The following is a 12,361-nucleotide window of genomic DNA, read 5'->3' on the forward strand; positions in this document are numbered from 1 at the left end:
TTCCTTTGTTCAATTAAGTTGGGTAAATATGAAGGATAAAGACGACCATTGAACAAAACTGACTCAATGATTATATAATTCATAGCGTGACTTTATTGTCTTTCTCCACAGATGTATGAGTTGATGAAAAAATCTTTATCAAAATCTATGAACGGGAATCAGTGGCACAGGTCAGGCTTGCCAATATAACATTTACAATTATATTTTAAATCACTCAATTTTTTACGGCGTCCCAGCTAAAGAGGTCTATTCATTAGTCTCGTCGATCTTCAGTTGGTTTGCAGGTTACATGTCCTCAGAAGAAACGCACGAACGCCTCTCAAAACAGACCCCTGGTTATTTCCTCATTCGCTTCAGCGGTTCAAGGGTTGACGATGGATGGTTTATCTTGGGGGTCAAGACAAAAGATGATGTGGTCCAGATTGAAATTAAGGTATGTATACTACACACTGTCAGTACCACACTCTCAGTTGATGTAACTTAGAGGGTGGCTATAACCGCCACCCGGTTAGCTCAGTTGGTTGGGCACCGGTCTGTTGTGCTGGAGGTTGTGGGCTCAAGCCTCCGCGCAGACAGATTAACACTCAGGGTTTGAAAATATCTGAGTAGAAGGTGTTACCACTGCTCTAAATATATCTACCAATGGTTTATAGACCTTCGCCGTGGCTCGAATGACCACGTAAATTATTAAATTTGAATCTAGGATGTTTGGTTTTATGCCTTTATGCAGGGAGAAAGTGATTATGATTTACGATTTATATAGCGCCCTTTCTATGTGGATAACCAAAGGCGCTTTACATTGAGTTGTGAATGACAGATTGCTTTTATACAATTTACAAGCATAAGATATGGTAAGTATGAGGTGTAGGCACTGAGGGTGTTCACTGTGCCAGGGTTTCTTTACGTCCTCAGTAGTTGGTTAGTAATGATGAGTGTGGAGAGACGGGATAGGACCGCCATTTGAAATGGTCATCCGAGCCACTTGAAAGTCTAACCATTTGTAGATGTAATTACAAAGGCAGCACAGCTGATTATATTAAGACCCTGAGTGTTGGTCCGGCTAGGACTCGAACCACGACCTCCCGCACGAAAGTCCGATGCTCAACCAACTGAGCCAACCGGTTGGCGGTTAAACTGGAATCCCTGGAGGAAAACCCTTGTATCATTAAATAGAGACCCAAAAAAACTCTACTTACATGTGATGCCGAGTCGGTCTAGGAATCGAACTTGAAGCCCTAGTGGTGAATATAAAGGGGAGACCCAAAAAAATCTACTTTATACGTCTTGCTCGTTTTCTGTTTTCAGAGGGATATCGATAACCGTCAGCACCTCCTTGCCGAAGAGACATTCCCAGACCTTGCTTCGATCGTTGAAAAGCTTCGAGGAGATATCTTCCTGCAAGAGTGTCGTCAGCTCTTAATCAACCCGTGTCCTGACCTTCCTCTGAATACCAACTTTATTGGTTATACTAAAGTATCGCGCAACCAAGGCCGTGGACGAGGCCGTGGACGAGGCCGTGGACGAGGCCGTGGACGAGGTGGACCCAGGTGAAGCTCAAGTAACAGAAATGAAAAGAAAGTGGATGGGAAAATACTAAATTCGTAAAAATGCTTTTTTCTCAGTGTTCTCTTTCTCAATGTTTAAAATATTTTATAAGCCAAGAGAGAAAAATTGAAGGATATTGGATGGGAACAATGCGGAATTCGAAGTAAAAATTGCTTTTCTTCAGTTCTCTTTGTCAATATTTATCATATTTAGTGAGAAAAATGGAAGGATAGTAGATTGGAATAATGCTGAATGCGAAGTAAAAATTGCCTTTCTTCCTTTTTATTTTCAATTTTCAAACTTTATCGATTTCTTTTGCAAAAATAGACTTTTGTTGCAATGTCAATACTGTGATGATTCCAGTTTAAAAAATCTGTTTGTCTTGATCACAAGAGGTTAACTGATCTCGAAGAAAAACTCCAGCGTTTACTTCTGGATAACTGTTCATCAGCATCGATGAACAATACCTTTCCTTAAGAGAAAATGTCTTGGAATTTTGAATAATAATTTCGACTAGGCTCAGCTCGTAAAGTTCGACGTTTGACCTAAGCCTTACTGACGTTCTCTATAGCACTCACGAATTCGTCAACCTTACAAAGTAGATTTTGGAAGACGTTCAACAAGGCGTGTACATGACGTTCCATAGGCACGTTCCCTTGAGAAAGTTGTTTTCTCACGATGTCATGGAAATACTTGGACTGACGTCAACCAAAACTCTGTTTTGTTACGACGGCAAATCGTGCGTTTTTGCACAAGAAATAATGATTCCAAAAGCCAAATTTTTCAAAGCGTTTTACAATTTTAATTTTAAGTTTTCATTTTGCTCTATCTATGTATGTACTTCCAGAAATAGTACAAAATAGTGCTAATTAAACAATAGAATATAATGGAATTTGCATGAAATTGTGCTATTTAGTATTACTAAAGTTTCACGGTTATATCGTTTGCACTCTAATGGTAATGGTAATGATAATAATAACAATAATAACAATCATCTTCATCTTTTTTTGTTAGAGTGGTTTTCATAAAGCCGTGAAATACACACAAGCCTAATACAAATTAGTAGACCCTAATTCCATTGTGTTCTTTTGTTGTCGTTTCACTATTGCACTCTAACTAAGGCCCCGTCCACACTAATGCCGGATAAATTTGAATTTGGATTTTTATTTATTCGGTTAGGCCTACCATCCACACTAGTCCGGGCGAATCCGGAACGATTCTTCACCGAAAACGAATTTTTTCGAATACGGTCTCCAGAGTGGAACAATTTGAAAACGCGGGCTACCGGTATTAGTGTGGACGGAGAACATTTCGTATCCGAAATTTTTCGAATACGATGACGTCATGATTGTCATGGGAACATGGCGGGAAGGCTAAAAATTCACCGCAGGCTCAATTTCAGCTTCGATGCACATGCTCGCAGATGTGCGATGAAGCGTTTTTGCCACCTCTGATCGGACTAGTGTGGACGCGAAACATTTTATCCGTTTTCATGTGTGGACGGACAACTTGTTTTTCGGTTTCGGTGTGAAAGTTGCGGATTCAAATTTATCCCGCATAATGTGGACGGGGCCTAATGGTATTTGTTTCACCGGTTTATGAAAACCACTCTAAGGATTATAGATATTATCATTTTACGACCGTTTTTATGAGTATAGTTGACAGCAAGCTTAATACTAACATTAACCTGGTTTCGTTTCTACTACTTCATTAACTTTTTTAACTTAACGATTTTACATAATAGGTAGATACAAAAAGCTATTTCATCGATTTATATTTTATTAAAATAGTAACATATGCATATATATATAACTATGTAATAGAAATAGTTTGACATTTTAGTCAGCGCGCGAAGTAGTGTCCAATAAATGCGCTAAAAAGGCAAATAGTGCACTATAATATTTGTCTATTGTTTTATCAGTGTCATTAAAGTAAAGTCATTTAACCCGTGAAATAGATATTAGACTAATACACTTTAGTAGACCTTAATTGTATTGCTTTCTTTTGTATCTGTTTGACTATTACACGTTGACTAATAATTTTTATTTCACGGGTTAAATGCCTTCACTGTAAGTACAGAATGTTAAAGTGCTACTACGACGAAAATCGCTCAAACTTGGATTCAGCTGAAACTTCCTAAAAATACTCTTTAAAGGTCCAATAATCGATTACTTTTTGGAGTCTGTGACGTCATACACTCAACATCAAACATTGCTACATATATTTCTTTGTATATAAATCCTTAATTTATTTTATTCCTATGAAGCCCAAAGGGTGGCTAATGTGCTTATTTCACATTACTTGTGACTATAATTTATATTTTGGGGTGTTTGGGTATTTCTTTCTCCCTTTACTACTGATATTTTGATCATAAACTACAAAGAAATGTATGGAGCGATGTTCGATGTTGAGTGTATGACGTCACAGACTCCAAAAAATAATCGTAAAAATATCATACTTTCGTCCTAAATATCGAGAAAACACTTCATACAGTGATTATTGGACCTTTAAAGAGTATTCTTAGGAAGTTTCAGCTGAATCCAAGTTTGAGCGATTTTCGTCGTAGTAGCACTTTAATTTAATATTATTATAATCTTAGACTTGAAATATAGAGTTTCGCGCGCTGTGTTCGGTCGAGCGATTGGTTATTCTGAGACGATAATCATTGCTGGAGCAGTGATTATAAGGTTTTCCAAAGATTACCGGATCGAAAGTTATACTAAAACGTTTTTTAATCCTGAATTTCGACTTTTCTCTGATATTCAAGTCTAAAATTATGCTAAAACAATAATTCAGGCTAAGTGATTATCGGGGCTTGGTAAATATTGCCCTTAAATATTTTTTTCCACGGAGAGACTGTAGAGTGGTTTCACTTAATAACCTCTAAGTGAAATAGTAGTCTTCTCCGCAGCCGTCATTGGTTTTAGTCCCAGTTCCTCACGGGCCCTCCGCGAGGATCTGGGACCGAAACAAATGACGGCTGCGAAGGAGACTACTAAAATAGAAGATAAAAGTGATCTTGCATGGCCCGTGAGAAAATAGTAATATATTGTCCTTGGTTTACTTTTTTGTTTAATGGTGCCTCGGTGTCTTGAATTCTCCGAAGGGAGAGGCTACCTTTCCACCTAGGTGAGGGGGAATCAGATCAAACGAGTTAGAGTAACCACAGGCAGTCCAGTACTCTCTTTGGGATGGAGTCAGTAGAGAAAGAAATCCTTTTCTTCGCCTTCTACCATATTTTTAACTCGCTCGTATCACGTCAAAAACACTCGAATATGTTTTAATTTAGAACATGTAGTAGCTCAAACATTTATGCTTTTAACGGTGAATTCGAAATTTTTTTTTTGAGTCGCGTTCGCCGTTACGGGCCGATTTTCTTGCTGGTTTTTCACAATATTTTTAACTCTCAATAGTTGTGACTCTCATATCTGTTATTTAACTATTTGATTAGTTGTGCTAACATAACTAGGGAAATCGTTTTTGCGTGTTAAGACATAGTGAGTTACCCATAGGCATGCAGTCCACCTGCAGACCTGTTTTTACGTCGTGAAATACTTCTTTATTTTCAAGTCGTGACCGACTTACTTTTGCCTACGCCAATCTTAACCCTTTGAGGCGTATCAACACTGGTTTGAAACTCGCTTTGTCTCAATGCCAACTTTCCATATATGGTTCAAATGGCTAAGGATTGGCTTAAGCGATTTCTATTCGAAAGACAACGAAACGCCCAATTGCGAGTCCCCAGTGACGGGGATCCCAAAATGTTAATAAAATAATCAAAAATTTTCGCCGATTTATATATATAACCAACTCGGTTTTTTAAAAAAGATGTGTTTTTAAAAGAAAATTAAATACCACCACCCACAAGTGTTGAAGAATTGAAGGGAAAAAATATCATTAATTCGTCTCGTTCGGCGGTATTTCCAGTACGAATATCTTCTATTCCACTATTTGATTATGAAAACTTAATTAGGTTATTACTTTTTGCGTGTAAATCCCCGCAGGCAGCCCAGTACCAGAAACCTGTTTTTACAACATGAGATACTTCAATGGTTTGAGGCACGCTCTGTCTCAATGCCAACTCTCCATATATGGTTCAAATGGCTTATTCGAAAGAATTATTCGAAAGATACGTCAGCGTCTCAGTTACACGAAAGTATGACAACGAAACGCCCAATTGAATTGTGAGTCCCTAGCGACCGCTATCCCATCTTGACATGTCGGTTTGAATCAAATATTTTCACTGATTTTCTTAAAAGGGAATACCACCTTAGGTTTGAAGAATTAATGAAAAAAATCATTTTGTTTCGTATCAGTAAAAAACAATCTAACATGTATATATACGACAGTTAGGACTTGCGTGTCTGTATCTTCTGGCCACCTCTTCTGAAAATACTTCGTGTATTTTGTAGGAAGGTTGTGGCAAACGTGAAGTTTGACGCACCAATTGTTGTCGCGAACTTCTCGCAACACGCAATTAGACCCTCTGTAATGGATATTTGGATGAGCCTGATTATTTGCTAATTATTTTTTAACGAACTAACTAGAATTGACTGGTAACTTTAGAAGTTAATTGGATACAAAATTGATTTCTTACGTGAATGAAGTGCATTACCGTGAAACAACTCTGCTAACAATTGACAATCCTCTTGTCGTTAACTGATGATGAATTCTCGATCAACCAAACATCAGCATAGAACTACATCGCTTTCCATGTTGGAGCTGGCCAAGTATTTTGAAGAAAGAAATCGTCAAATTTTCCATGGAGCCAGGTCCTCTCAACAACCCACAGCAAACCAGGGTGTCATATCGGCCACTAGTCCAAACCCTACACAGTTTAACAACACGCTGGAGACGACCAAACGCTCTTACCCGGCACAAGGGACAAGAAACAAGACTCGCAAACCAACACAAGTACGTCATCCCCAAGAGCAAGAGAGAACTTCAAATCCCGTCTACTCACAAGCAAAGAAAAGGTGGCCCCGAAGACTTCCTCCTATACAAACAACACCGAGTACTGCAAATTGTTGTATTGAAAGAGCTACCTCTGTCCAGACAAGGACTCAAGTATATCACAGGAATACAGTGTCCTGCGCCTCAATCAATAGTGTGCCTGTTTGCTGTGATTGTTGTAGTTGTTGTCAGTTGGAGAATTTTTATGTATTTGATGAAAACACTGGACAATCGGTCGAATACCCTCACACTGCCATGTGAATTGATAGAGAGACGTATGTAAGATATCTTTATGGACTCGACCATCAAACAATCAGATTTCTGGTATCGCAAAAATTGGGCTTGCCAAACCTCACACACTAACTTTTTCTGCAACCAACTCAATACGCAACGACGAAAAACTAGATGTTGGTTAGATTTTTCAAATATGATGTATCGTTCCGTACAGCTAAGTGTTGTCCGAACTATTGGTAAACACCCGAACATATACTAGGCCACGGAAGATTATCTTCTTGCTCGAAAGACCTGCAGCCAGTTGTTTTTGTTTTATTTTGTTTCGTTTCGTTTCTTTCGTTTTTGTTGTGTTGTTGGTTTTTCCTTTTTTGCTGTGAACATGCGCCGAGTATTAATCACCAAGTTCGTACAAGTTCCTTGCTAACGTCCATATTGAGTTGGGTGTCGATACTTTAGTGCGCACACATTTTTGCATGCTCACTGCAGTATAATCTTGAACTGCCTACGTTTCTCATGGTCAGCAGAGACGACAAGCCTTAATTGCTGACCAGTAGAATCGTAGGCTCCTGGGAAAAAGACTTATTTTGCCAGAAAGCGGTTTTGTGTTTCTACATATGTGTATACGTTGTTATTAATGCACCTAACACCAAGCTTATCTACGAGTGATGAGTTTAATAGACCAATTTAGCTTAAGTATAGTGTTTTCCCATTTCACAGACCTAGTGTCCTCTTTTACTCCGACGAAGGACTAGCGTCCGAAACGTCAGTAAGTTTTTTCATCTTTTCACGGTGTATAATTTACTCTTTCATGATTACTGTTTCATTAGAAACACCGACGCAGCTCACACTAGTTTTTAGCTAATTATCTCTTCTTAGTGTCATTACGAAAAGTGTTATTTTTTGGTTGCTCATGAGAAGACACATTAATATGAATACAACTCAAACAAAGAAACGTATTTTCTACGGAATGACACGGTCTGAAATGGCAAAACTTTGTCTATCATTATTATTATTTATGTATATAGAAGGCTGTTTTTTTACGGAATGACTTTATCTTCTTTTTTAAATCATTGTATGTATTTTTCTCTTTGTCACTTTCTAGTGTACTTTCATTAAAAATGCTTTATGTATGCATTCAATAGATATTTTTTTACCTGTTTTCTAAACGAATCCTTGGGTTCTTTCGTCCACTCACCCACTCGCCCTTCACAATTTCAATTTGCAATTTCTTTCAAAATTCAGTTCACGGGTATATGGTATGAACTCTAGCATATAACAATCAAATCAAATTTGGTAATCCTAATATTCATATCCGCCATGCACCCGGTTAGCTCAGTTGGTAAGAGCGTCAGTCTGTTGTGCGGGAGGTCCTGATTCAAGCCTCAAGGTCTTAAAATAACTGAGGGGAAGGTGCTGCCTTTGCATTTATATCTGCAAATGGTTAGACCTTCAAGTCTTCTCGGACTTCAAGGACTTTAAAAAACCGTAGGCCCTGTCTCCTAACCCTTCCTAACCTACAGTAAATGGGAGACATAAAAGAACCACTGAGGACGTAAAAAGAAAGCCTGGCAGTGACCACCCTCAGTGCTTACACTTCATACTAACCATATCTCATGCTTGTAAATTGCACAAAAAGCAATCTGTCATTCACAACTCCATATAAAGCGCCTTTGATTATATCCATATAGAAAAGGGCGCTATATAAATCATAAACATCATCATCATCATCGTAGGACCTAGTATTTGATTCTCGGACACGCTATAATAATATGAGAGTAGCTATCTAGGGTTGTTGGTTCGTTCATTTTCGGTACTCCGAGACTTCTTCTCCGGGGTTTTCTGGTTTTCCTCCCACAATGTCATTTTAATTATGGACGAAAACTGTTAGACACGTAGAACCGAGAATTGGTTATGACCACTAATTTATTAGTTTTATCTCGTTTCCTACCTGAAAACTAAAATAAGAAAAACCAGAATAAATAAAGGATATTACCGTGATTGCAATTGAACTAATTAAAGCCCTATGACGTCATATCTTGGGCGTAACAAGACGAATCTGATCTGCCAATCAACAGACTAATTTATCGTAATTACTTACTTAATTAGGCAGATTTGGTTCACGATTTTCTCACCTTCGATATGTACTTATTTGTAAATCAATTTTCAGTTACTTTACGAGCCCCTGTCGAATAGCTTCCCTCTACTTTGTGTTGGGGATTTGTTTGGACTTAGTTGCGATGGAAACAGAATTGAATGCATTTATGAACGTAATGGGCGGGTACAGACGAATACGTCAGAGTAACGTACATGGACATTGCGCTGTTGGACTCGATTCTTGAAGGATTTCACTTCAACAATATATAAACTTCCACTACGAAGCTTTTGTCCACTAGATTGCTGACGTCTACGAAGATAACAAGGATGGCTAGAAGAGATAGCACTCCACTATCTATGACAGAGTTGTGCGAATACTTCGAAGACAGGAACAGCAGAATCTTCAAAGGCAATGACGATTCCAACAAGGAGGAAAAGAATGGCATGAAGAAAATGACCATCGAAGAGCGTATTTACCAACGCAACAGTCGTCCATCTTTGCGACTCCAGTTAAGTCCTAAAACAAACGCCTCCCTTTATGGGAACTCAGTTCCCATAACTCCACCTTTCAGTCCAAGTCAGCCAAGGCTCGGAAGATCCCTACAACATTCTCCTCTTACTCCGCATAGCACAAGTAGTAGTTCCGGATGCTCTTGTTGTTCGTCCCCGCCGTACGACTCAAGTTCGAGGCCTGAAAAGTGGTTACGTTCTCCGCTTACGCCTCAGAGTACAACTAGTTCGTCTGGTTGTTCCTGTTGCTCGTCACCGGGCTACGATCAGAGTCTTAGACCAGAGTCGAGATCTCAGCTTTCTCCTTTTGCGATGTACAGTGAATGTAATTATCCTGGGTGCTGTTGCTACTTCTCTCAAGTTCACGAACAATATTCAAATGGTGCAAAAGGTCTACCACAAAGCCAGTATTTATCTCCCTATAGCTCGTACAGTGTCCCTTCATCCCCCTACTCTCCAAGGGAAGTTCCTAGAACTTTCAACCATCTTGGCTTGCTGTGCAATTCAAACGTGGCACCTTGCTGTCAGGATCCCCAATCGCAACACACACAACAATTACAGGAAAATTCAAGACGCGGTAGCTTCCCAACATCACCTAGACCTCCTAGTGAAGATCAGCGTCAAACCAGAATGGTTCGTAGCCTGCCTTGTTCCCCAAACATCGCCAGAAATAATCGTTCACACGGGCCCTTTATACCACATCCTCCACTACTACGCAAACGTCAACAAATGAAGAATGATAACCTTCTCAGGAAGTCCGAGGAAGAGTTAGGTCATACCCACCACCATGATGATAATGATGGTAAAATAGGAGTAGAATTTTTTCCTTAATATATTTCAAATAGAAGCCTAATAGATCAAAGTACTTTATACGATTTTACTGAGCTAGTATAGAATCACAAGCTTAGAGCAAAAAAACACTGTTTTGTAAAAGATATAGTTAAAACGCTTGGTAGATTTTTTCCTTGATATATTTCAAGTGGATCAAACTATACTTTATACGATTTTACGAAGTAGAATCACAAGCTAAGAACAAAAAACCCCAATTTTTGTAAAAGATTGTTAGACGATTAAACTACGCTTGGAAATCTTAGGGTTCTAAACTAACTGTTATAGATTATAACAATAGTAATAGATTAGAGTGAAGTCATTAAACCCGTGAAATAGATATTAGACTAATACCCTCCTTTAGTAGACCCTAATTCCATTGTTTTCTTTTGTGTCTTTTTGACTATTACACGTTGACTTGTATTTCTTATTTCACGGGTTAAATGCCTTCGCTCTATATTATATATATTAATTAACCTAGAATATATAGATTTTATAGCGGGACTTTATGAACTACGTTGCATTCTGTTTTGCTTTATGTAATGCTTATAATTTCCATTTCCTCGACAAAACGACATGAGTAGAAATCGCACAGTGTATGCATGTTTTTAATTTATCCTTTTTCTTTTTGCTTCTTATATAATTATATATAGTATTATTTTAATTGTAATTAATTAGGCCCTTTATTCTGAAAAGCCTTAAAGAGGACGAATAAAGTATGTATGTATGTATGTATGTATGTGTGTGTGTGTGTGTGTGTGTGTGTGTGTGTATGTGTGTGTGTGTGTGTGTGTGTATGTGTGTGTGTGTGTGTATGTGTGTATGTGTGTATGTGTGTATGTGTGTGTGTGTGTGTGTGTGTGTGTGTGTGTGTGTGTGTGTGTGTGTGTGTGTGTGTGTGTTAAATTGAATGAGCTGGGTGAATAGCAGTACATCAAACAGGCACTTTAGACCGTACGATCGATTTTTAAATACGTAAAAAATAGTTCCAGATTGGCAATTTTTATATTATTAATATCGGAAGTGGATTAATGTCTTAATGATTTATTCTAGCGACTGATCAGTTGTATTAAACTGAGTTTCAAGAACGCTTTAGGAAATGCGTTCGATTAATAAGACAGTACCTTCTCAACAGTGGAACTCGTTATTCTACACGGGTGTGCGTGTTCGTACGTGCGTATGAAATATTTCTTGTAGATCGAGTTTGATGAATACTATCAGAAGCAAATTTACTGCCATCAATAATAAAATAAAGTGCTTTAATGGCAGAGGAAAATTTTCATTTGTGTGATTTGTGATCATTCCTAGACTGAAAACATCCCAGAACCGATGAGGACGTGGCGGCCATGTCACTTAATGCAGACGTTTTCTTTTTTTCTTGTTTCTTTCTTTTTTAGTCTTGATCACTATCCAATGAGAAATTCTCTCTTAGGACCTTAGAAAGATTGAAAGAAAATGTTTTTTGTTTGTTCCCCTTGCTTTTTTTAAAGGTTAAAATAAGTATAGGAACAGAAAAAGAACCTCTGGTACGTCCCGTCGGCTTCATTTTGTACTGAGAAGTACTAGATCAAAAGCATCGTCAACTATTCCGGCCATGCGCCGCTCGCCAAGTCAGCGGATATTCGTATAAAATATAAACCAAAGGAAGCCCAAGCTCTCTCAGGCCCGGACTTAGAGAAACAAAACTTTTTGCTACGGTATTCCTGTGCTTTAATAGGTATCCTATTACAAATGATGGCAAACGAGAACTGAGGATTCAAGCTTTATTTTGGTACCAAACATGCCGTATTTTGCGAATAATTTTCAAGGTTTTTTCTTCACAAAGTGCCTATTCTTGAAGAAAGGATCTCACAAATATTCGTCTCAAATCGGAGCTTTTTGAAAGTAAAAAACGAAAAGTATAAATTCGTTCAATCGACCACAGATTCGACATCAGTAATTTAGAATGTGTGTATTTTAAGAATCTACCCCGGCAAATGAGGTAACTAGCTCTGATTTTGAGAAATGTTGTTTATAATATTTGACCTTTTGTGTTTTTCTTGCAATTTAACAAAGCACATATGGCAAGAAGGCTGTTAAAATATAACTATCGAGACGAAAAGGTTATTCCAAACAAATTAAAGTATGTTTGGTAAAAATCAAATGCTTTAATGTTATATATTGTTCTTCTACCCCGGCAAGTGGAAAACTGTTTACA

The 12,361-nt window shown here is 38.1% G+C and overlaps 1 protein-coding gene across 2 annotated transcripts in view; it reads left to right on the top strand.

Moving 5' to 3' along the window:
• LOC116288015 (uncharacterized) overlaps positions 1-3,444 on the top strand; it is a 16,091-nt gene extending 12,647 nt beyond the window's left edge. For both annotated transcript variants that reach the window (XM_031694733.2, XM_089036423.1), the window contains 3 exons: positions 112-170; positions 274-433; positions 1,306-3,444. In XM_031694733.2, coding sequence (XP_031550593.2) covers positions 112-170; positions 274-433; positions 1,306-1,551 — 465 coding nt within the window. In that variant the 3' untranslated portion in view covers positions 1,552-3,444. The remainder of the gene's footprint in view (positions 1-111; positions 171-273; positions 434-1,305) is intronic.
• The last annotated feature ends 8,917 nt before the right edge of the window (positions 3,445-12,361 follow it).

This window comes from Actinia tenebrosa, unplaced genomic scaffold (genome assembly GCF_029948245.1).
Source record: "Actinia tenebrosa isolate PJP-AT-01 unplaced genomic scaffold, QUT_ActTen_1.0 PGA_scaffold4__44_contigs__length_22323623, whole genome shotgun sequence".
In the NCBI taxonomy this organism is placed as follows: Eukaryota; Metazoa; Cnidaria; class Anthozoa; order Actiniaria; family Actiniidae; genus Actinia; species Actinia tenebrosa.